At 47.7% G+C, this 26,188-nt stretch overlaps 2 protein-coding genes across 2 annotated transcripts; both read left to right on the top strand.

The window, feature by feature from the left end:
* Nucleotides 1-2,982, top strand: ZCCHC3 (zinc finger CCHC-type containing 3). The gene has a single exon (XM_043479829.1). It carries the CDS (start codon nucleotides 312-314, stop codon nucleotides 1,524-1,526), a length of 1,215 nt encoding a protein of 404 aa, XP_043335764.1. The 5' UTR covers nucleotides 1-311; the 3' UTR covers nucleotides 1,527-2,982.
* A 19,039-nt stretch (nucleotides 2,983-22,021) lies between these two features.
* SOX12 (SRY-box transcription factor 12) lies at nucleotides 22,022-25,268 on the top strand. Its single transcript, XM_043479755.1, has one exon. It carries the CDS (start codon nucleotides 22,454-22,456, stop codon nucleotides 23,396-23,398), a length of 945 nt encoding a protein of 314 aa, XP_043335690.1. The 5' UTR covers nucleotides 22,022-22,453; the 3' UTR covers nucleotides 23,399-25,268.
* Nucleotides 25,269-26,188: the final 920 nt, after the last annotated feature.

The raw sequence follows: 26,188 nt of genomic DNA, 5'->3' as shown, positions 1-26,188 counted from the left end.
AAAGCTGCCAAACCCTCGCGACGGACAGGGACGCGCTCCAAGATCCCCATCCTGCTTCGGAGCCGAGGAGGTGGGGTTGGAGCGAGCACTAGCGGAAACGCGGTCCAGCCTTTACCAGGGGGTTCCCGGCCCGCAGCCGCAGGCCGCCCGAGTGCCTCAAGTAAATACTTTGGAGGGGCGGGGAAGAGAAGCATCGAATTTCAAAAAAAAAAAAAAAAAGCCCAAACCCCCACAGCCCCGGGCGGGCGGGCGCGCGCGATGGGCGCACTTTGGCTGCGGGAGCGAGTGGAGGATGCTGGGAAGGAGGTAAAATGGCCACCGGCGGCGGCGCGGAGGAGGAGAGGAAGCGGGGGCGGCCGCAGCTCCTGGGCCCCGCGCGCCCGTCGACCAGAGCCGAGGAGGCCGAGGGCGGCCGCGAGAAGATGGGCTGGGCCCAAGTGGTGAAGAACCTGGCCGAGAAGAAAGGCGAGTTCCGTGAGTCGCGGCCGCCGCGGCGGGAGGAAGAGAGCGGCAGCGGCGCGGGAGGCGGACTCGCCGCTCCCGCGGGTCTGGCGGCGCCGAGTCTCGGCGACTTCCCCCCAGCCGGCCGCGGGGACCCGAAGGGCCGCCGGAGAGACCCAGCCGGAGAGGTGGCGGACTCCCGCAAGAAAAAGGGTGCAGCCGAGGCGGGCAGGAGGAAGAAGGCTGAGGCGGCAGCCATGGCGACCCCGGCGAGGCCCGACGCGGCCGAGGACGCAGCCGACCGGCCCCCCCTTGACGAGCAGGCTACGGCGGCTGGCCCCGCTGCAGGCCCTGGTAAGGGCCGCTTCCTCGTGCGCATCTGTTTCCAGGGAGACGAGGGCGCCTGCCCAACCAGGGACTTCGTAGTGGGCGCGCTCATCTTGCGCTCCATCGGCATGGACCCGAGCGACATCTACGCAGTCATTCAGATCCCAGGCAGCCGCGAGTTCGACGTGAGCTTCCGTTCGGCGGAGAAGCTAGCCCTGTTCCTGCGCGTCTACGAGGAGAAGCGCGAGCAGGAGGACTGCTGGGAGAACTTTGTGGTGCTGGGGCGGAGCAAGTCCAGCTTGAAGACGCTCTTCATTCTCTTCCGGAACGAGACGGTGGACGTGGAGGACATAGTGACCTGGCTCAAACGCCACTGCGATGTGCTGGCCGTGCCCGTGAAAGTGACCGACAGGTTTGGGATCTGGACCGGGGAGTACAAGTGCGAGATCGAGCTGCGCCAGGGGGAGGGAGGAGTCAGGCACCTGCCGGGAGCCTTTTTCCTGGGGGCCGAGAGGGGCTACAGCTGGTACAAGGGGCAGCCCAAGACGTGCTTTAAATGTGGTTCCCGGACCCACATGAGCGGCAGCTGCACACAGGACAGGTGCTTCAGGTGCGGGGAGGAGGGGCACCTGAGCCCTTACTGCCGGAAGGGCATCGTGTGTAACCTCTGTGGCAAGCGAGGACACGCCTTTGCCCAGTGTCCCAAAGCGGTTCACAATTCCGTGGGAGCTCAGCTAACCGGCGTGGCCGGGCACTGAACACCCGCCTTCCAACCAGGGTGAACACAGAGCCAGCTTACCCCTCTTAAGTGCCAAAACTTTTTTTTAAACCATTTTTTATAGTTTTTTGAAGGAGATCTTCTTAAACCTACAAAAGACATCTCACTCTGCCTTCCTAAATCGAGTTTACTCCTTTTGGCCTTTCCTGAATTTGGTGACTCTGTCATCAGTAATGACTACCGAGAACTGTAGTGTGCAGATATGTTGCCCTGCCCTTTTTTACATTTTATTTTCATTTTTGTATTCGGAGACCTTTTTTTTTTTTCCTGGTACTTTTTTACTTCCTACGCCGTGTCTTCTCCCTTGGTTTTTACCCTTGGAGCTGCCTTGCTCATCTTTATGCCCCAGTGCTAGGCAGGGGCCCAGCACATGGTAGGCACTCCATCATTGTTTGTTGAATTGAGAACATCGTTGACTCTGGCTTCTGTCAGGGTGTTTATCTTTTGCAGTTCATCCCGTTCCCTTTTAATTTGCTGCTTCTAATCTGTGTGGTCTTGAGAATTTTGTGAAACCAGTGTTGTTAGAAGTGTATGTAACCTGAGTCAATAAGCTCTGAATGGTGGCCACGGGCCTCTCCTATGGCATTAGAATGCATGGACTTTGTGACAGCGCTTTCAGTGGCTCAGAAGCCATTCTCACAGAATCATGGAATCTAGTTTTCCTGCTGGAAAGGACCTAAAAGTTGGTTAAGACCAATCCCCTGGTTTTCCAACAGATGAAACAGTACCAGAGAGGTTAGATGACTGGGTCAAAATCACATAGCTGTCTGGTGCCAGAGCTAGCCTAGAGTAGAGTTCCCTGACCCCAAGCCCGGTGCTCATTCCACTACCTCTCACACTTCACAACATTTTCCTCAACACTTGAGGGCCCAGAAAGTCTGCTCTTTCCAGAATAATGAGCCCAGGGAAATGCTAAGACATCATCTGGGGGAGGAAGCAGAAGATTTGGTAGGGGCTTCAGAACACTTGGGAGATATGGAAGGGACAAAGGAACACAATCCAGGGTGCACTCTGATGCCCAGGGTACCACATCTGGACTAAAGTGGCCCAGGTCTTTGTGACCTTTCCCCTCCCCAGCCATCAGTGAGAAGTAGAAGCCCTCCTGAGTAAAGAAAGGTTTACATTTGCACCTTAGCCTCAGTAGCTAGAGCCCCTAGAGAAGCAGCTAACTGGAGCTCATCTGCAACCTCCTGGCTCACAGGAGAAAATGGAATTCTAAGTGAGCTGTTAACTCTAAAATGTACTTGTTAAATAGGCCAAGCGAGAGAGCATTGGGTCTACTAAGTGTTACCGAGTTAAAGTAGAAAAGACAGTACACTGCTTTTCTTACAGTTTTTGTCTTTCCTTTATGTTTTGCTATTTCCTTGTGGCTTAGAATGTAAAATCGATTGTTTAAAGGTTTGTTCTGAATAAATATTTATCTTTTGTATTGCTAATGCTGCTGCACTATTTCCTTTCAAAATGTTGGCTGCATAGGTTCACAGACCCTAGTTCAACCAAGGCTTGCCACACACCATTTGTTTACCTTGCAAATACATGTCTAGCTCCACAGGCAGCATTTTACACCTACTATGTTGTCCCCTGATGCGGAGAAAGACTGAAGGCAAAAGGAGAAGGGGGCAGCAGAGGAGGACATGGTTAGATAGCATCACTGACTCAATGAACAATAATTTGAGGGAACTCCAGGAGAGAGTGGAGGACAGAGGAGCCTGGTGTGCTGTGACTGAACAACAACAAATGTTGTCCCAGGCCCTTGGGAGTTGTTACCTAAACCTCTGCATCAGAATCACTTAGTATATGAAACTAAAATGTTAAGTCTTAACTCAGCTCCAAGGAATCAGAATAAAAAATTCTGACTCCTGATCAGAATCAGGAGTGAGTGGAAATATATTTAATAAGCACCCCAAGCAACTCTTGATGGGCAGCCAAGTTTGAGACCACAGTTCTGAACAGTACTAACAGGAATGAGGGGGACTCTGCCCTCTGGAGGTTACAAACCAGTGGGATAGACAAGGTAAGGTGTCAATTTCATCATCTTACAGTTATTGTAGTTGTACTGAATTCGATACAGATTGTTCATGGGCTTAAAAATAAAATCCTGTCTCTTCCAGCCATAAGGGAGGAAGAAAGTCCAGGAAACTTCCCATAGAACGCCTCCAAGCCTCCCTGGAGACTCTAGACACAACCTTCTGAAGGAATTTCTGTCTCTGAGATGATGAGATGATCTGATCCTAAGAATTAACGTTCCCAGCGTATTGATTCTCGGACTCAGTGATTTGAGGGTATTTCCAGAGCTGATCTGGTGTAGTTGAGGCCTGGATGGCTTTTGGGAATCATGGGTTTCAGAGCCAGCTCAGCCCTTCTCCTTTCCCTCCCTTTCTCCCAAGGCAAACACACTCTTCCCTCCTCCATCCCTCCCTCCCTCTGTCCTCTCTCTCCCCCCTCTTCTACTCTGCCACAGGTTTCCCTCCCTCACAGTGCTGGAGGCCTGTTGGGGGTAAAAGCCTGCATTCATCATAGTCCCCTCCCCCTTCCTCCTAGCAGGCTCTGGGCCAAGGAGCCTCCTTGGAAGGAATCTTCCCTCTCTCTGCCCCTCCCCGCTAACTGCTAACTGGAGGGAGCAGAGGAACAAACTGTTTCCCTGCCCATGCTCTCCCCTCCACCCCCCACCAGCATCTGCTCCAGGGCCTCCTGCCTGGACTGGGCCATGGGCTGGAACAGAACAAACCTCCCCCGACTTCCTCTCCTGATCTAACAGTCCCCAAATTAACAATCCCTCACTGTTCATGGGCTCCTGGGGAGGGTGTCCAGATCCCCAGACTGAGGCTGATGGGCTAGCTGATTTTCATTTCTTCAACTTGCAACAGTACTGAAGGCCATTAGTGCAAGGCCCCAAACAAGGTGCTTTTATACACCTGTGAATAAGACAGTGCACTTGCAGAGGGAGCTACAGATAAGAAATAAGCAATTTTTAAAATAATATTAAGTATTTTTTAATGTTCTAAAAGTATAGAGTTGCCTCAGGGACAGGTCTGGCAGAAGACATGATGATGTCTGGACTGAAACCTGCAAGATGAAGAAGAGTCAGGTGAAGAAGGAAGAGAGATTCAGGCAACAGAAGCAGTCTATGCAAAGGCCTGGAGACTAGAACACAAGGTGTGTTCAGGCTGGCTGGAGAGTCGCAGGAAGATGTGGTTGGGAAATGGCCCAGAGGAAGTGACACAGGGCTTGTCAGTGTTAGAAGAGGCTTGATTTTGTCCTAACACCGTCCACTCTGGCCTCCTTCATTCTGTTCATTTAACACACCAACTCTTTCAAGGCAATGGATTACAGCAAACTAGTCAAGTCCTTTGGGGCTGAATTCTAGAGTCCTGCAAATATAGTTATAATCTGTAATTATACACTGAAAGAAACATACAGAGTGATATGTTTAATAAGGAATATTGATCTGTTCTTGGGGATGAGGGATACCTTCCCAGACAAAATGTTTGAACTGAGATCAAAAGACTATATAAGGAGTTAATTGAGAGATGGGGTTGGAGATTAAGTGGCATAAGGGTATGAGCCTAGGTTTCCATTAGGATGACAAGTATGACAAGCCTATAGTGGAAGGAGGCATGGCAGATTCTAGAAATCAAATGAAGTCCAGTGTTTAGACACACACCACTCTAGGCATTGAGGAAAGTGATGGGCTCTGGGCTGGATATTAGGAAGAATTCCTATAACACCACAGAAATGACCTACCAGGGGAGCTACTACCTCTCACAGAAAGGAGCCAGGAGGCCATCACTGAAAAGATTGAAAAGCTGCTACCCAAGGACAAGACGTCACTGCCAAGTGCTACTGCTAGAGCAGTGAAATGTCAAGACTTGAAGCCAGAAACCATATCCTAGAGTCTCCACAACCTTACTTCCAGGCAAAAACAGCCGACATTGTTTGACTTCTGCCTATTTCCACCTTCTAAACCTCATGCTAGCATACCTAATTGTTGGAGCCCTAGCTTCAATGGAATCAGGAAATGCTTTCGCTTTGCAGCACGTGTAGTACAGAAGGCACATAAATAGCAGGAATGGGAGCTATCTGCTTTCCAACCACACCTGGCACAACCAGTGTGGCAATAATGCAGAGAGGGGGCAGGGGGTGATGGTGCAAAATAAGACTGCAGATCTCTTGGGGAGGTCTGGTCAGCCACATTTAGAATTTGAGTCTAAGAATGATGAGGTGCCATTGAAAGATTTTTGAACAAGGAAGTGACATGTTCAGGGTCATATTTTTAAAAGACCAGCCAGGATACTTTGTAGAGAATGGGACAGAGGGAAGCCCAAGTGTAAAAAAGTCCACCAAGGTGACAGATCAGGGTACCTTGGACCCGGATGATGCAAACAGAGAAAAGCAGGCAGGATAAAGAGATTTCTAGAAGTTGTTAAGTCAACAAGACTTAGACGTGGGCTGGAGGAGAAGTAAGTATCAAAGATGACACCCAAGCTTACAGCCTCTGCACTTGGATAGATAGTGAGGCCATTCCCTGAGATGGAGAACAGAGGAGAAAATCCAAGTTTCGGATGAAGGTCTTGAGTCTGATTTTGGCTTTGTTGAGCTTGAGGTCTCTGTAGAGGATGTCTAAAAAGTGTGGAACGTGTGGTTCAATATCCATAGGTCTTAAATTCTAGCAAGATCTCCAGGTTGAGAAATAAACACAAATGTCCTATAGCAATGATTTTCAAACTACCCACATTCCACAGGTCATACATTTTACATTGCAGCCATCCAACATATACATGTGTATACTTACATATAAATGAAAAAGTTTGTATATAGAAAGAAATAATATTACCTCTGTGGGTGGCGGTGCACTCGTATCTTTTATTGCTTCATTCTTTTATAAATGCTTACATGACCCACAGATTGATTGAATGGGTGCCCATTGGATTGAATAACATAGAGGTCATTGGTGAAGGCATTTTAGAGTGTTGTGAGAAAGAGGTGGACTAAGGAACTAATAATCTTCCTATAATGCAGTCTAGCGTTCTACCCTGTTGCTCTTGGAGTCAGCCTAGCACACAACTCCTTTTCCAAAAGGCTTCCGGGCCCCTTTGGAACCTTGTTCTCAGCTAGAGTGCCCATTACCTTACTCTTTGTCAACTCCAGGTATGACTGGCAAAGAGCTACCAGGAGTTAAGTATGGAGTGGTACGGGAGGAAGCTAAGGGTGACCAGGGGTCTCATCAAACCAAGTTGAAGGTAGAGTTCCATGAGAGCGTTAGCCTTGGGCAAAGCCAGTGGATCAATACAGCACCACTTGCTGGCTTGTCAGCATGACTAAGAATATTTGGGGGAGGATATGTTTTGCGAAAGTAAACAGATACATTATGGAGGAGAATGCAAACTTTGTAGAGTTGTAAAATAAAACATGGACCAACATCTTTGGAAAGCGGTTTGTTTGGCACTATAAAAACTTTAAATTCACATAATCTTTAACACAACAGTCATTTATAGAAGATGAATCTATAGCTAAACTTGGACACAAAGATGTTATGTATCATGATGTTCACTGATGCATTACTTGGGGTACCAAGGACTGGAAACAACCTGATTATCAATTACCTATCAATAGTAATTAGATAGGCTATGGTACATTCAAATAGTGTAACACTATGAAGTTGTTAAAAGGAAGAGCTATTAAAGACCACCTAAGACACATTTTAAAGTGAACAAAGCAAGATATGGTGTGCTTCTGTTTACATTTCAATTTTACTTTTTTCAGCTTTGTTGAGGTATAATTGACAAAATTGAAAGTTATTTAAAGTGTACAATATGATAACTGATACACATATTACATGTTAAAATGATGGAATAAATATATACACATGCTTATTTATGTATAGAATAATCTGGAAGGATATTAGTGAAATTGATAACTATTGTAGCTTCTGAGAAGAACCTGCTATTTAGGATTTGGGATGGAAGGAAAACATTTTCCACAGTATATCCCTGGTAGGGGCTGTGGGGGGTTGTTTCTATTTCATGTATTATCGCTGGCAAAAAAAAAAAAATTAACAAAATGCAAAAGGCAACACAAGACTTGAAATTCCTGTGGACTCCTTAGAAACAGGAGTCCATTTTCTCTCACTTTAAAAATAAGACATTTTGATATGAAAGTTTAAGACTCTAGAGCAGCTGACTCACTGGTCTCCCTACTTCCAAGCTTCGCCTCCTTCCACCCAGGAAAACTGTCCCCCAGGTGAAATTTGATCACAGTAAGGCCCAGCTTAAGGACCTTCAAAGATTCTGTGTCCTGTGTTGGGGGGGTGCCACAGGCCTTGCCTGGCTGCCCAGCCTCCTCTGGGCCTCCCCCGCTCCCCCTGGCTGGGCTCCCAACAATCATTCCAGGAATTCACCCTTCTAGACCCATGGTTAACCCTTTGCCTTCCCTGGTGCTCAGCTCTAATGCCACTTGCTAACAACAGCCTTCCCTAACCTAGACCAAACTCTCTTACACTCTCCCCTCCTTTTTGTGGTCACTGCAGGTACAATATGTTTATTTATGCTGTGGTTTGATTAATATCTGTGTTGAGTTCCCAGAGGGCAAAGAACATGACTTTTTTTTTTGCCCTTGGTTTTAGTTCCAACATTGTGTACTGTACCTGGCATATAGTAAAAGCCCAATAAATATTTATTGCATGGATAATCTAGAGATTACTTAGCTACAGTTAAGTATAGATCAGGATATGTACCTCCTTATCCTTTTTTTTCTTTTATTAAATTGAAGTATAGTTGATTTACAGTGTTGTTAGTTTCAGTTGTACAGCAAAATGACTTTAGTTTTACATATACATATATTCTTTTTCAGATTATTTTCCATTATAGGTTATTATAAGATACTGAATGTACTTCCCTGTACAGTAGGTCCTTGTTTATGTTATATACAGTAGTCTGTAATCTTCCTTGTTCTATGTACATGACATTCAAAATATCCCTTAGCACACCTGTTACTGACTCTACTGAATAAGGGCTTATTCATTCATCTTTAAAAAGCAAATTCAAATTTTGAGATTAACAAATACACACTACTATATATAAAACAGACAACAAGGACCTACTGTGCAGCATGAGGGGTAGTAAACAATAACTTATAATAACCTACAATGGAAAAGAATCTGAAAGGTTTTCCATATACATAATATGTAATTGAATTCTTTGCTGTATATCTGAATCACTATAAATCAACTACATTTCAATTTTAAGATAATAATAATTTTTTTTTTAAAGCAATTCACTCCTTTGGTCTTCTTGCCTTTGGTAAGCCTGAAGGTCAGACCATTCTCCCCATTCCTCTGAAGGCATATCATTGAAACTTAGCCTGCATGGCTCCCACACTGTGAGGCCCAGTGCATTGTGAATGCCTAGCTTTAACAAAACACTTCCTTACCCATGGCAAGAGTAGCTCTGGCCCTGAGCCCTGCCCCTCCTCAGGGGGTGGGGTGGGAAACTGTGGGCACAAGAGGAGCTGCCCACCCAGAGTCTGTGCCCTCCTTTTACAGACCATTCTCTGAGGCCTCATAAGTCCCTTCCAAAATATCCCTACACTCATTTAGAGCCTCTGTGGGCCTCATCCCTGGGTTCATCTCAGCTGAGGGCAGTGCAGCCTGAGGCTTAGGTCTCAGAGTAGCTGTTTGTAAGAGTCAGATGGATGTGGGGGCTGGGGGGATTGCTCATGCATGCTGGGCCCCTCGCTGATGGGGTGGGAGGTAGCAGGACAAGGGTTAGAAACAGGATCCGGTGGGCAGCCCTCCCTGGGCAGACACATCCCGGCTCTGATCTTCAAGGGTCCTGGAATTTTAACTTGAACCTGGCCCTTCCAGGTGGTGGTGAAAATAGATCCAACAAGGAGGAGAAGATACCATATTTAACACATTAAATTGATGGATCACTTCTCACTATAGAGACACATGGTATATGGGCCTCCAGTCACACATTTGTCCTGGGCACTACAAATGTCCCTGTTTGGTGGTGTCATTTCTTAGCTCAGACAAGCCATTTCCTTACCAGAAAAGTAGATTTAATGGTAACTGCCTTATCAGGGCTGATAAGAAATTGAAATAAAAATTCATATAAAGGGTTTGGCAGAGTGCCAGGTCCTCAGTAAACAGTAGCTATCATCGTTATTTTTTCCTTTTTGTCCTCTGGCTATCATCTCCCATGATTCTTTTTTTTTTTTTCTCCATCTCTCAAGATTTTCTAGGTGATATCCAAACTGGTTTCTTATGTAAGATTTCCACACTGCTCTTTCCTCCTCCCTCGTTACCTACGAAATGATAACCTCCTATTCTCTCCACTTAGTCAAATCCAGTCTCTTCTTCAATTACAGGAATAGCTGCTGGTGACTACAGTTTACTGTGTTTCAGGCACCATATTAAGAGGTTGCCAGGCATTATCTCAACTCAGTTCTGACACCGACTTAACGAAGTGGGTACTGTTTATCATCCTCCAAACACAAAGACACTGGGAGCTGGAGAGTCGAAGCATTGCCATCTGGTAGGTGGTAGGGCCAGCGGGAATGAGAACCTGGGGGTCTTACTGCAGACAGGTCTCCCGAATGCCTAGTCACGATCCTGTTTGCCGCCCCCTCCGTCCTTCCAGTGTGCCGGCCAGCCCTCCCTCCTCCAAGCTCCCCAACTCCAGGCTCTTACACCCCTTCGGGTCTGTCTTTGCACTTTCCGCCCCAAAGGAAGGGCGCTTTGTCTCACGCCACGTTGCACACTCACATCAGGGATCCTCCCTCCTTCTGTCCTCTTCCTTCCTCCCTACTTAAGTATCGCTTTCCTACTCTGCTAGGCTTTGTGTTCGTTCACATGCTGAATGTTATCAATGAGAGGTCAAGGGAGGATGGAATTATTCGTCATTTTTCTCTTACATCTTTAACGGGCTGTTTGATTTTTTTTTTTTTTTCCAGTTAGTACGCAGGCCAGGTTTCTCGAACCCAGTTCAAATGCTGCTTGGCTAGGTTGGTTTCGTCGTAAGAAGGCCCTGTCCCCTTAACTCCCAGCCCCCACGCCTCCTCCACCAGAACTCAAATCCAGGACGCCCATCCCCCTCCGGAAGGGGGGAGTTGGGAACGAACGCCGAAATATGAGTGGCTCTTTCAAGCCTCCGTTGCCGTAGAAACCGGCGCACAGGCCTTGGCGGTCCTTTATACCATCCTCCAGCGACGCAGCCAATGGGCCACGAGCTCCATCCCAGGCGTCCCCGCCCCACAGCTGCCCAGCAACCCACCAATGGGCAGGTCTCTTGGCTTAGAGTCCTGCCTTCCGCTTAGGGACAGCACCAGTGAGCTTCGATCCTGCTCCCTCCAGATTCAATGTAGCAACAAGACTCGATTTTTCAAAAGAAGGAATTCTCCAAATTAGAAGGAACTAGAAGTAACGCCTCTGTCAGTTGCAGCCTGGATAATCTTTGGCTGCTATTTTATTTAAGGAGAACAAAACTGTTCCAATTACACAGTATATGTTGTTCTCTACTAAAACAATTTCAGGCAATGAAAATTTAGACAGTGGGGTTGATATCATCTCTATGTGGATTTCTTTCTTTATAGGTGTTTTCATTTAATTTAAAATGATCAAGAAGCTAGTCATCTTTCTTTCTTTGTATTTCAAATGCATACAAATGAAAGACACTGAGGTTTGTTACTGAGTTCCAAGACATTGACCTAAGCAATTGATACTCGACTTTTATTGGACAAAACATACTGAAACCATAGGATAAATGAATATTTCTTTTAATCCATTGAAGAAAATCCATTTTTAAGGCAGGCTGTGAAATTAACACTCTAAAGTCTAAACTAAACGTGTTTCTAAAACCTTATGCCATCTTTTTTAAAACAAACTTTATTTTTGAGAACAGTTTCAGATTTACAGAAAAATTGTTAAGAGATAATACAAAGTTCCTATATCCTCCACTCATCCTGTTTCCTCTATTATCAACATCTTACATTAATACGGGCTTCCCTGATAGCTCAGTTGGTAAAGAATCCGCCTGCAATGTGGGAGACCTGGGTTCCATCCTTGGGTTGGGAAGATCCCCTGGAGAAGGGAAAGGCTACCCACTCCAGTACTCTGGTCTGGAGAATTCCATGGGCTGTATAGTCCATGGGGCCTCAAAGAGTGGGACACGATTGAGCGACTTTCACTTATATTAATATGGTGTATTTGTTACCATTAATAAATCAACATTGATGCATTATTATTAACTAAATTTCATAGCTAAAGTTCAGCTGATGCCAATTTCCTTAGTTTTTACTTAATGTTCTTTTTCTATCCTGAGATCCCATTCAGGATGCCAGATTGCATCTATCTCATGTCTCCTTAGATTCTTCTTGGCTGTGGCCATTTGTCAGACATCAACAGGACGTATTACAATCAATATTGACCTTGATGCCCTGACTAAGGTAGTGTCTTAGGTTTTTCTGCTTTAAAGTTACTCTTCTTTTACCCCTTTCCTTGCTCTCCTCTTTGGAAAAAAGTAACTATGTTTAGCCCACAACATCCACTGGATCACCGAAAAAGCAAGAGAGTTCCAGAAAAACATCTATTTCTGCTTTATTGACTATGCCAAAGCCTTCGACTGTGTGGATCACAATAAATTGGAAAATTTTGAAAGAGATGGGAATACCAGACCGCCTGACCTGCCTCTTGAGAAACCTGTATGCAGGTCAGGAAGCAACAGTTAGAACTAGACATGGAACAACAGACTGGTTCCAAATAGGAAAAGGAGTACGTCAAGGTTGTATATTGTCACCCTGCTTATTTAACTTAGATGCAGAGTACATCATGAGAAACGCTGGGCTGGAAGAAGCACAAGCTGGAATCAAGATTGCCAGGAGAAATATCAATAACCTCAGATATGCAGATGACACCACCCTTATGGCAGAAAGTGAAGAAGAACTAAAGAGCCTCTTGATGAAAGTGAAAGAGGAGAGTGGAAAAGTTGACTTAAGGCTCAACATTCAGAAAACTAAGATCATGGCATCTGGTCCCATCACTTCATGGGAAATAGATGGGGAGACAGTGAAAACAGTGTCAGATTTTATTTTGGGGGGCTCCAAAATCACTGCAGATGGTGACTGCAGCCATGAAATTAAAAGACACTCCTTGGAAGGAAAGTGATGACCAATCTAGATAGCATATTAAAAAGCAGAGACATTACTTTGCCAACAAAGGTCCGTCTAGTCAAAGCTATGGTTTTTCCATTGGTCATGTATGGATGTGAGAGTTGGACTATAAAGAAAGCTGAGCACCGAAAAATTGATGCTTTTGAACTATGGTGTTGGAGAAGACTCTTGAGAGTCCCTTGGACTGCAAGGAGATCCAACCAGTCCATCCTAAAGGAGATCAGTCCTGGGTGTTCATTGGAAGGACTGATGCTGAAGCTGAAACTCCAGTACTTTGGCCACCTGATGTGAAGAGTTGACTCACTGGAAAAAGCCCTGATGCTGGGCGGGATTAGGGGCAGGAAGAGAAGGGGACGACAGAGGATGAGATGGTTATATGGCATCACCAACTCGATGGACATGGGTTTGAGTAAACTCTGGGAGTTGGTGATGGACAGGGAGGCCTGGCGTGCTGCAATTCATGGGGTCTCAAAGAGTTGGACACAACTGAGCCACTGAACTGAACTAGCAAGGAGGAATGTTCTATCCCCTTGAGTGTGGAATATCTATTATACTTCAGTTATTTGAAATTTTTCTGCACTGAAGGTGTGTTTCTTTTCCTTTATTTATTCATTATTTTTATTATTATTATATTATTTTATTACATCAATATTATATTTATTATTATATTATTATTTACTATTATTCATTATTTACATTTAGTCATTATTTACATCAGTGGACTCACAGATGTTTATTTCATACTTTAGGTTATAATCCAGTACTACTTAATTTTGTTGCTCAAATTGGTCCAGATTTGGCCTTTGGGAGCCTTTTTAGTTGGCTCCTGAGTCCCTATGATATATTCCCATCTTTGTGTCTTTTTGTTGTTGTTGAGCACTTACTTACTTTCTGGTAGTATATGTTACCTCAGACTCATCTCGTATATTCCCTGCCCCAGTCCTAAATTAGCTGTTTCTCAAAAGCCCGGATTCCTCTTTTTAGAGAATGGTATTAGAAACCAAGATTTCGACCCTAGGTGTGCTCATTGCTACTCAGATGTTGTTCCTTTTAAGCCTTCCCAACTAACAAAACAAAGAAATAAATGTATATATGCTAACCTGTGTACATACACGTATCTGTGAATATTTCTGTATGTAACCATCTATATCTATATTAAGCTATTAGTTATGAGGTCCTATTTATATTTTCAACTCTAAACTATTACCACATGAATCATTCTAGCCTCCTCCCGTTGCTTATCCATAAATTCCCACTCCAACAATGAGAAACCTGGCTCCCACCATCCACCAGCCATTTACTTAAAAAGTATACATGTATGTCAGTATCAGCATTGTTAACCCATACCCCTGTGTGAAAAGTTATCAACTTTCTGTACACTTTCTTTTGCTTTTAGTTTTACAGACTCTGCTCATTTCTAAAATTACTTAAGTCAGGATCCTCCCCCACCCCCCGACCCCCACCTCACCCCTGCCTTTAGTGGGGTTTTTTCATACGTTTGTGATACCGTTTGATTGCTTTGTCACATTCTGCTTTCCATTTTGGGATTCTCCCCATGTTCTAAATTATTTTTTATAATTTTTCATGCATTAAGATTTGCTGTTTCTATTGTATAGTTCCATGGGTTTTGACAAATGCATAAGGTCTTGTATCCACAGTTATACTACATATTAATAGAAGAGTTTTACCACCCTAAACATTTCTCTGTGCTTCACCTATTCAACCCTCTCTCCCCCAAAACCCTGACAACCATTAGATCTTTTTGCTATCTCTATATTTTATCTTTTTGTACCTTTTTTTAAAAAAGGGAATACACACAATAGAGTATTTTGGTTGTTGCTCATGTTACAATTCATTGACTGTTTACCATGTCCCATGTCCTGAACTATTATGCTCTCCCATTTTGCAGATGCGAAAACTGAGGCACATGAGTTGAAGTAACTTTGTAAAGTCTCATAATGTTGAACAAAGTTTGACTTCGGATCCTGGATGCTTTAATTGTTTAAAGCCCCAGTATGTCCATGCTTGACTTCTGAGTCATCTATGGGAGTCCTCTATAAGTAGCCAATAAGAGGAGAATAACTTATTTCCCAGTTTACCCAGGCACTCTCAGTTTATTTCTGTTGTTCCAGCATAATTAGTAATAGTATCCCCTTTCATGAGCCTGGAATCTTAACAACTGGACCACTAGGGAAGACCCCAGAAAAAATTTTGGTCACCTCCAAAGGAAAAATCTAATGAATTTCAGAGTCAGGTTGTGGGAGTAAGAGTTATATTCTAGGAGGTGTGGAAGTGTACCAATGGGGTGTGCCAGATATCCAAATAAAGTCAGCTCCTCATCTAGTCTCCTTCCCCTTCCTTCTCCCAATCTGATTATTCCCCAATTCCACCAGTCCTATTGGTGCTGCTGAAATGCCTCTGATGCTGTCTTCTTCTCCACATGAACATGCTCCCAGTTCTGGTCTTTCCTCTCTGCCTTGTGCTTCTCTGAATTTCAAACTATATCTCATGGACTGGAAACCCATAATTCCATCAGGATCTTTAATATTTTGGTGATTTCACAGAGAATTAAATGAAATAAAATAAAATCCTCCCTCCCTTGAAAAAAACTACTTATTTTAAAATTTGGAGATGGACAGAAGATTGCCAGCTTTTTATTTTTCCAAGTAAAAATGAGGAAAACCTCCATCTTCTGTATTAGTACTGCCTATTAGAAATATAATACAAGCCCTAAGTGTTATTTTAAATTTTCCAGAAGCTACATTTCATCTTTTTTTTTTTTTGGCCATGCCACGTGGCATGTGGAATCTTAGTTCCTTTGACCAGGGATGGAACCCACACCCTCTGCACTGACAGCCTGGAATCTTAACAACTGGACCACCAGGGAAGACCCCAGAAACCACGTTTTAAAAGGTAAAATAAATAAAGTTTTTGTTGTTTAGTTGGTAAGTCGTATCCTACTCTTTTGTGACCCCACAAACTGTAACCCACCAAGCTCCTCTGTCCATGGAATTTTCCAGGCAAGAATACTGGAGTGGGTTGCCATTTCCTTCTCCAAGGGGATCTTCCCAACCCAAGGATTGAACCTGTGTCAACTGTGATGGCAAGTAAATTCTTTACCACTGAGCAACCAGGAAAAACCACAAATAAATAGGTGAAATTAATTTTAATATACTAGATTTAACCTAATATAGCCAAAATGTTATAATCTCAAAAATATTAATGTGATAGTTTACATTTTTTGTGCTATTTGAAAACCGGTGAGAATTTTGTACTGAAGCACATTTCAATTTGCAGTAGCTATATTTAAGTGCTCGAGAGCAGTGCAGTTCTTTCATGTGCGGTTCTTTCCTGTTAGTCAGTAAAAGAACCCTGTAATGTATACACACATGATCATAATTGTTGAATTTTTCAGAGAAGACATTTAGATGAATCGAAAAATGAATTCCCTTGTTCTTATTGCTTTCTCGCTTTATTACGAAATGTCTTTGAGGACCATGCCAGTTCAAAGACTGATGTTTTAGAGCTAGACTCAGTTAGGGTGGGGAGAGTTGCATGGTGCTGTGACAGCCATGCCCACAGTCGAGTTGGCTCCTTCCTCTTCTCATTGCATGGATATTGAGAGGCTGTGCTGTGCCAAGATGTGCGAGGTGCTGGGGAAAGTGGAAATCAGGTGGGTCCTCTGGGCCCATGGAGCTCCTGCTCTACCATGGTGTACCAAGTAGGACCCTGTGGGCAATGAGAGGGTGTATTGTCTGCAGAGAATCTGAAAACAATAAAACTGATTGAATGTCTGTCTGCATTTTATTATTACCATGTGCCCACAATTCTAAACCATGTCACTGATTAAGACATTCCTCCCTGAAAATCAAGTTGTTGTTCTGAGTCCTATTGATATATTTGTAAGCTTCAAATTGGCATATTTTAATCACTTGTACACTAGTCGACATTATCACCCACGAGGGATTTATATCCCAGCACTCCCAGCTATACATTCAGCCCCTAACACACACCAAGCCAGACACAGTTATACGTGTTAGTTTTGAGAGTAAGTTCATAACAGTCCAGAATTGTTCAAGCTCGCTTCCTGAGTACTTGTGTCTCTAGCCCCTTTGGTACAACATATGGCTGGGTTTAAACAATAGATTGAAAATAAACAATGATAGCCCAGTGATTAGGAAGCTGAAGAACCAGAACTTGAGTTGCTTCAATTCTGTCATTCTATGTGACCACTTGAAGCTTTTGTATTTAAAATTCAAAACAGTGAAACAGTGAACTGCAGAGTGTGGTAACTGCAAATTTTATTATTTAGTAAAATAGTATTATATATAGTATTATTATTTAGAAAAATTATGTTTTACCAAATTTGAATCATATATTTAACATTAAAGTTGATTCTTATTTTTAAAGTATTTTCTTATTTGTTTTTAAATTTTAATGTAATTAATGGGATGGAATTATTGCAACAGACTGCTTTGTGGGTATGTTTTTTTATTTTCTTTATCTTTGCAAGGAAATATATTAAAGTGATTGGAAAGTATGGATCAAATACTCTTTTCCTTTTTTGTACTATAATATTTACTTTTACTGACATGATTACATATACAAAGTTCAATAAAGGAATATTTTCGCCATCCACATTTCTTATCTGGCCATTACCATTAGTATTATTCATTGTGTTTCATGCTTATTGAAAATATTGTCATTTAACAAAGGTGGGTGTTAAACAATTATCTGTTCTGGGACTTGCCTTGTGGTCCAGTGGTAAAAGATACATCTTGCAATACAGGGGACAGGGTTTGATCCCTGGTCAGGGAATTAAGATCTCACATGCCTTGGGGCAAGTACATGCACCTCAACTATTGAGCCCACAAGTGGCAACAAATAAATAAAAGCCCAAACCTGAGCACGCGAACTAGAGAGGAGTCCCCACTTCCCACAACTAGAGAAAGCCCACACACACAACAAAGAGCCTGTGTGCCGCAACTAAGACCCAGCACAGCCAAATAAATTATTAAAAAAATTTTTTTTAATTATCTAAGTATCAGACGAGCTAGGCAGGTCACTGGTGCTCTGAAGAAAGGGAACATGAGGTTAGGAGAGCTCTAAAGAGGCAGACAAGAGGCAGGAGTGCTGGAAAGGTGAGAGAACGGACTTTATAGCACCCTGTGTGGGGAGTCAGGCTTTTCCACAAATTGAAAGTGACTCAAGAAAAAAAAAAGTGACTCAAGACTGAGAAATTCAAAAGAGGAGAGTCAGATAGGTGAGCAGGGGTCAGAGCACGCTTGGCCTAGTGAAAGTCCGGTGTTTATCCTGAGAGTAATGGGAAAACCACTGATGGGTTTTAAGAAGGGAAGACGCATAAGCAGTTTTGTGACTGAAAAACAACATCCTTCTAGCTTCAGGGAGGAGAATGGAATGGAAGGAGACATGCTGGGTTCAGGGACCAGAAAGGAGGCTGGACAGGTACCACGTAAGAGATGATGGTGGTCTGGACTAGTGGGGCAGTGGTGGTGAGCATCTCTCTGACTATCTTTTTAAAGATTTTTTTAAGAATAATTTTTTGGGGAGCTGTATTGCATCTTCGTTGCTGTGTGCAGGCTCTTCTCTGGTTGCCATGAGCGGGGACAACTCTCTAGTTGCGGTGCTGGAGCTTCTCACTGTGGTGGCTTTTCTTCTGATGGAGCATGGGCTCTAGGGCTCGGGGGCATCAGTAGTTGCAGTTCCCGGGCTCTGGAACACAGGCTCAGTAGCTGTGGTGCACGGACTTAGTTGCTCCTCAGCACATGGGATCTTCCCAGACAGGAATCGAACCCATGTCTCCTGCACTGGCAGGTAGATTCTTATCACTGAGCCACCAGGGAAACCCCTGTCTGAGAATTTTACCATCTACCTGCCACAGTCTGGATTAAACAGTTCAGTGGTGAGCCCAACCTTGAACTCCTGTGGCCTGCAAGGTTTAGACTCTGGGACCCCTATTTGAAATAATTCAGGGTAGTCTGTGTGCACAGATAAATACCACATCTCAGTGGCAGCCTGGAGTTTTGGGGTTTGGGTTTCAAAATTTCACTTCCTTCCCTTGGCTCCCAGAGGAATCTGAGCACACTTATGTTAGACCACTGACTTTGATTCATTTAATAAATATGTATTGAGTACCCACTGTGCGCCAGGCACTCTCCTAGGGACAGAGCAGGAAACAAAAGACAAAAATCTCTGCTCTCTTGGAGCTGGCAGTCTGGTGGAGGGGAGATGGGCAAAAAACAATTGAACAAATAAAATATTCTGAAATGTGGTGAGTGGTACGAAGCAAAGAGAAAGGATGAGGAGTTAGAATAATGCAAGCAAAAATTAAAGAGTCTAACAATACCAGACTTTGGACAAGATGTCCAGATGAAGAGGATCTCTTCTATGTTGTTGGTGGAAAAGTAAATTGGTATGGCTTGGAAATTTGACATCACCTTGTAAAACTTAGCATTCATATATATCAGATGCAGCCACCACACTTCCCATAAGATACCTGGGAGACCTTCCAGCACTTGAACACCAAGAACACATTTAGGATTGTTAACAGGAACACTCTTTGTAAGACCAAAAACCTGGCAATAACACAAATGTCCAGGAATAGGACATTAGATAGAAAAAGTCTAGTACATCCATGCAGTGGAAAAATGAATGAACCCTACACAGGTGCAATCATTTAGATGAATTTTACTATAATAATGAGAAAGTAAATATCAGAGTATTACATGCAGCATGGGAAAGTTACTCAGTCAGGTCTGACTCTTTGCGATCCCATGGACTATACAGTCCATGGAATTCTCCAGGCCAGAATGCTGGAGTGGGTAGCCTTTTCCCTTCTCCAGGGGATCTTCCCAACCCAGGTCTCCTGCATTACATATAGCATACCTTTATGCTAAAGCTAAAGGTAAGATAATGTATTTTTAAGAAAACATTTTAAAAAGAGAAAGGAGACATTGAAACCCCCATACACTGCTGATAGGAATGTAAAATGGGGCAGCAAATCCATTGAGACAGAAAGTAGATTTATGGTTGCCTAGAGCTGGGGGTTACAGCAGAGGAAGAGATGGAGGAGTTAATGAGTAGAGTTTCTTTGGGGAATGATGAAAATATTCTAAAACTGATTGTGGTGATGGATACATAGCTCACTTAATATCTCATTTAATTACATATTTTAAATGGGTAAATAGTCTAGTATATAAATTATATCTCAATAAAGCTGCTCAGCTTTTTTTAAGTGTAAGAGAAGGTTTAGGATAGACATTACATCAGGTGAGAGGAAGCAGGGGATGGGATGGGAAAGGAGTTCATGGGGGAAGGTAGGTTATTATCCATGTTCCAGTTCTTGTGTTGGGCTGCTGATGTCACCAGGTTTTACTGTATTATATAAAAATAAGTATATACAACCATGACCCAAACCAATCATGGGCAATGATAAAATTGTCACAGACCAACAATTCTGTGTACCTGAGACACAGGGGAATGGGTGGGCAACAGCAGAGTGGTCAGGGCAGGCTATCTCCGGAGAGTCCGTGTGAACTGAGGCTAGAATGAGAAGGACCAGCCATGTGGGGATGGGGGTGAAGAATTTTCTAGGCTGAGGAGATAGCGTGTACAAAGGCCCTGAGGGTGGTCCAAGCCTTCTGTGTTTGAGGACTATTCAGGAGACCAGTACTTAAAATTCTAATATCTATATATCCCATTTAATCTGTAAAATAGCCATGAGGAAGAAACTGCTTTTTTCTATTTTAAGAACAAGCAAAAGGAGGCACCGGGATGTGAATACAGGAATCCTGACTCCATCGAGCATTGAACTGTTCAGGCTACCGCTGTGAAGGTTTAAACTCGGGGATCGCCAGACCTCAGCTTCCAATAAATGGCCGGAAGAACAGTTTGGTTGGGAGCAGAGCCTTTTCCTTCCGAGTGCCCTGTGCCTTTAAGAGTCGTCCCCTCCCGCCACCGAAGCTCCAATTTCCCTCCCGGGCACCCAGAGCATCACCCCGCCCCCAGCATCTGCGGAGCCGCACCCCGACCCTTCCTCCCCACCCCAGACTTTCCGGCTGCGCTCTCAGCCCCCGCCCGCCCAGGGGCGGGTGAGATCTACAGCCTGAGACAGGCACCTTCCAGCCTGGACACTGCCCACTATGCCCCAGCAAAATGCTACCCTAGAGACCCTCACCCCGACCCCTCCCAGCTCCTGACTCCGTGGAGCGACGCTTCAGCGCCCCAGGGCATCGCCGGGCCCACGTGCGTGCGGTGAAGGTGACCTCCCCCAGGGGCAGCACACGCCCCGCAGTGCCCGAGCGGGCTCACACGTGGTGAGATGGGAGCGCGCAGCCCCTCCCCGCCACGCGCCTCGAGCGTGCGCCTCGTACACGCCCCTTGGCCGGGCTCCGCCCCCGTGCCCGCGCACGCTTTTCCAGACTCGGGAGGGGCAATCGCGCCCCAGTCTGGCACCGGGCTGGCCGCGATGTGGTTGTGGGACCTGAGAATGGGGTACCCACGTAAATTCGAACCTCGCCTAAGAACTGTGAAAAGCGGGAAGTTCGCCCTACTCAGGACCCTCGGTTGGTAGGCGAGGTGTCCCGGCCCCTTCGTCCGCTGAGCAGGGAAGAGAGAGCTGGGACCGCGAGCCTAGGATACGAGTCCTAGTCTGCAGATCTTTGGTGTTTCGTACCTGGAAAGTGGGCGTCATGTGCCCTTCTTTCTCAAGACTCGCGTGGCACCTCAAAGGAGAAGAAAAATATGAAAGAGGTTTGGTTCATCGGACCCAAAATATTTGTTGAGCCCCTATGTGGCTGGATACTAGGCAGGGGTTACATCAATGACACGATGAGGTTGTCCCCTTAAGGAGCTTTCCTGAGCCTACGTCTCTCACCTTCTGTTCTGGGACGGTTCAAAAAGACGCCCCCTAAAAAGGAGGGAGCCGAGGTCCTACCTGGCGGCAGGTGTCACTAAGTAAGCTAAAATTTCAAAGGCAACGCGGGGCGGGGACTGGCTTTGGGAGCCAGATGGGAAGCCTGCTCGGCGTCCCCTCACCCTCCCGCTAGTCCCCAGCCTAAGAAAAGAAACCGACTTCATCCGACACCCCCAATCCCAGCCACCAGACCGCCCAGCCTGGCAGCCCGAGCCCCGCCCCGCTTCGGCAGCCAGCGATTGGGAGATGCAAATACCAGGTTCTCTGCCCAGCAACGGGTGACGCGCCGCCCGATCGCGAGGCGTGGCCCGGCCGCAGCCCGAGCGGGCACCTCGGTGTTTACACGGGGCGGCCCCGCGCGCGCCGCAGCGGCCCGCAGACGGCGAGGGGGAGGGGTGGCGCGCGCGCCGGCGGGGCCGCGCGGGGAGAAAGACACTGGAAGGCGGCAGGGTGGGGAGCGGCGCGCGCGGGCCGCAGCCGAGCAGGAGGCTGCAAGGAGAGCCCGCCGGGGCCTGAGGGGTGCCGTTCCTCCGCCCCCCGCAAAACAATGTGTGGCGTGCTGCGGGGCACAACTTGCCGGAGGCGGCGGGGGCGCGCTGAGCCCGCCTGAGACCGCGCCGCTGACCTTCTCCCCCCCGCCGTCCGTTGGGCCGGAGCGCCCAGCTCCTCACTCCCCAGCTCGCGGGGGCCGGGCTGAGCTGCGGGGCGGGGCCGCCCCTCCGTCGCTGCTGCCTCCTCCCCCACCCCCAGCCGCGGAGGATGCGGACGGCCCCCGGCGGCGTCTAGCGGCCCCGGGCCCAGGCGCGATGGTGCAGCAGCGGGGCGCGAGGGCCAAGCGGGACGGCGGGCCACCGCCCCCGGGGCCCGGGCCGGCCGAGGAGGGGGCGCGTGAGCCCGGCTGGTGCAAGACCCCGAGCGGCCACATTAAGAGACCGATGAACGCGTTCATGGTGTGGTCGCAGCACGAACGGCGGAAGATCATGGACCAGTGGCCCGACATGCACAACGCCGAGATCTCCAAGCGCCTGGGCCGCCGCTGGCAGCTGCTGCAGGACTCGGAGAAGATCCCGTTCGTGCGGGAGGCGGAGCGGCTGCGCCTCAAGCACATGGCGGACTACCCGGACTACAAGTACCGGCCGCGCAAAAAGAGCAAGGGGGCGCCCGCCAAGGCGCGGCCCCGCCCCCCCGGCGGCGGCAGCGGCGGTAGCAGGCTCAAGCCCGGGCCGCAGCTGCCTGGCCGCGGGGGCCGCCGAGCGGCGGGAGGGCCTTTGGGGGGCGGCGCGGCGGCGCCCGAGGACGACGACGACGAAGACGACGAGGAGCTGCTGGAAGTGCGCCTGGTGGAGACCCCCGGGCGCGAGCTGTGGAGGATGGTCCCGGCGGGGCGGGCCGCCCGAGGACCAGCCGAGCGTGCCCAGGGGCCGTCGGGCGAGGGGGCGGCTGTCACCGCCGCCTCCCCAACTCCGTCGGAGGACGAGGAGCCGGAGGAAGAGGAGGAGGAGGCGGCGGCGGCCGAGGAAGGCGAAGAGGAGAAGGTGGCGTCGGGGGAGGAGCCGTTGGGCTTTCTGTCCAGAGGGCCCCCCGGCCCCGCGGGCCTGGACTGCAGCGCCCTGGACCGCGATCCGGACCTGCCGCCCCCCTCGGGCACGTCGCACTTCGAGTTCCCGGACTACTGCACCCCCGAGGTTACCGAGATGATCGCAGGGGACTGGCGCCCGTCTAGCATCGCCGACCTGGTTTTCACCTACTGAGCCCATCGTCAGCGGGGCGCGCACGCCCCCAAACCAGCTGTTTACATACAGGAATCAGGTATTGGGGCCCCTCGGAGGCCGAGGCTGGCACCCCATCTCCCGCACAGCCTCCCCCCTCCTAGACGTGCCCATCCCCCTTCAAATCCAGACTAGCCCTTCCCCCGCAGACACACCCCAAGACAGCCCAACCCCCACCCTTTCTCCGACTTCCGAGCCCTTCCCCATCTTGCCCCCTCCCGCGAGGCACCAGCAGCCAGCCCCCCCCTCCGATACACCTCCCATCCTCTCCGAGAGACCTGTACCCCTCCCCCATTTTGCACACGCCCCTCCTCTTGGCCGGAGGACACGCCCCTGCCCTTGGCTCTAGACTCCCTCCGCCTGCTCCCGGCCCGCCTTCTGTCTCGTTTAGGGGGGCGCTGCAGCTGGGCGGCCCCGCGCCCTCCTCCCTTGCCCTTCCCTCCCGGGGAGGGGGAGGGGCACGCTCCTTTTCCCCCGGGAGCACTGGGACCCCGCCCCCTTCTCGCGCATGCCTAATGCTTCTTGGGAGGAGGGGGCTGGTCTCTGCTGAACCACAAGCCTTGGTCAGCCGCTCTGGGAAGAAGGGGGGCGGATATAGAGCGATCCTGAGAAATCGTTTGATCCAGGAGCCACGGCTTCCGTTCAACCCGACGGGGCGTCACTGCCTTAAATGGGAGGAGCAGTCGGAAGGGGGAGAAAGACTAGCCAGCCCGGAAGGGTTGGTGTGGAGCTTGAAACTCCCAAGTGGCATAGCCCCTTTCCCCTTACGGGGTCGCCCAGCCCAAGTGCACCCCCGCGCCCCCTCACCCCCCACCCCTCACCGACTGCTTGACTGCCTCAACAGCTTGTCTTGGTTCCAAGAAGCCAACCTTTCTTTCCCCCACCTGGGAATTGGGGGCAAGGTTTTTCTCTGGAAATCCTTCAGGAGAGAAAAAGAAAACTCAGAATCAAGACATGTAGTCGTTTGTGTGGGGACAGGGTCCTTTGGTCCGCCCCGCCCCACCCCACCCCCAAGTGCCCTTATCACCTCAGGGCACACTTCCAGCCTGGACTCCCTTCTAAGCCCACCGCCCCTTCGTGTCACCCAGATCCCTTTGCCTACAGTGACAGTATTCAGTGGGAGAAACAAACACGTCGGTACTCAACTAGGGGGTTGAGACTGAGGCATGATAGCAGATGAAGAGGCAAGAAGAGACCCCCCTTTTCAGCAGCTGGTTTGAGAGACCATCACCTGGGCCAGTGAGACTGAAGGGAGGTTCAGAGTAGTGGTGTGCCATTGGCTCCTAGCGCTACTGTGTCCAGTTTGGGGTGCCCTTCGGAAACTCTGCCCCTGATGCTGTTACCCCTCTCCCTCCAACTCCCAGCTCAAGCTCCGCCCCTCCGGCCTCCCCATGCCCCCTTTGCCCTCACTACCTGTATCTCACCGGCGTGTGTTCACCCTCCCGGGTGTGCACACACTCTCATTCACACACACAAATCTCAGGAACAAACGGTCCCAGAGTCCTCCGGGACCCCTGCCCAGGGTCTCTGCAGGGCTCTGCCCCACGCGTTCCCGTCGCTGACAAAGCCACCAGCTGCCTCCTTTAAGCTTGGTGCTCCGGCTCTGGGCCTTTTTGCGCGCGCTCTTTCTCTCTTCTTTCTCTCTCTCTCTCTTTTTTTTTTTTTAAAGAAAAATAACAAAAAAAAAAAGACAATGAAAAATCCCAGAAAACGTCATGTGAGTGAAGAGATGTCACTGTCTGTGGTCTTGGAGAACTAGTCTCGTAGCTGAGGGGAGGGGTCCCTCTGATCTGGGGCACTGGCACCCACAGCAGGACTTAACGCCAGGACTGAATAAAGTGTATTTGCCCCATCTTGCCCTGTGGTTCTACATGTCTTTGCCTTTCCTCAACCCTCCCCAAACAGTTGGACAGATTCAAGTCCCTGTGACTTAGCACCATGCAGGAAGAGCTCGAGGTTCCAGGCAAGGAAGCACCTGGCCCCTCTAGGCCTCTCTGCTCCCTCTGTCTCAGGACTCCTGGTCTTCATTAAGGATGGCAGACTTGTCCCTGCAGAGGCCAGGCAGGTGACATGAATGAATGAGAGTCTGGGTGGACACTGGCTTCATGACCCACTTCAAGGGGAGCAATTGCTCACCTCCTGCCAGTTGTGACCCTGTGGGAGCGCAGCCCACTGTGGCCGGGGGCTAGATATTTCAAGAGAAGATGGAAATCTGGATGTTTCTGTGAACATCTCAATTTCAAAATGAAAGCTGATTCAAATATTTTTTTATATCCTTAGGGACCAAGTGAAACACGTGTGTAGGCACACCTGGTTCCAAGGGCATCAGTTTGACCCTGACCTTAATGAAGATTAAGAATCAGGGTTGACCATGACTGACTTATGCTGATATTTGTTAGAAACCAACACAATACTGTAAAAGCAATTATCTTTCAATTAAAAATAAATAAATTTAAAAAAAAGAATCAGGGTTGAGTCACAATGTCTGGGCCCAAAGCCTGATACCACCACTGAACACCTGTGTGCCCCTGAGCACATTAACTTCACCCTGACTCTTTTTTTCCATTTATGTGACATGGGGATGATAATAACACCTGCTTCAGAGTAAAGTTTGAGGTGAGAGGCATTTAACATGGTGCTCCATAAATTGTATTATTCCACTGTCCAGAGGAGGGATATTAGGGCGAAGGTGCAGAAGCAACTTGTAAAGGGCCTTCAAACAGCCTGGGTCAGAGATAGGGCCCTAAATTTTGGTTTCTGTCTCCTGGTGAA

Source organism: Cervus canadensis, chromosome 10 (genome assembly GCF_019320065.1).
Source record: "Cervus canadensis isolate Bull #8, Minnesota chromosome 10, ASM1932006v1, whole genome shotgun sequence".
In the NCBI taxonomy this organism is placed as follows: domain Eukaryota; kingdom Metazoa; phylum Chordata; class Mammalia; order Artiodactyla; family Cervidae; genus Cervus; species Cervus canadensis.
Note: the sequence above shows the minus strand (reverse complement) of the source record. Positions and strands in the feature narration are given on the sequence as shown.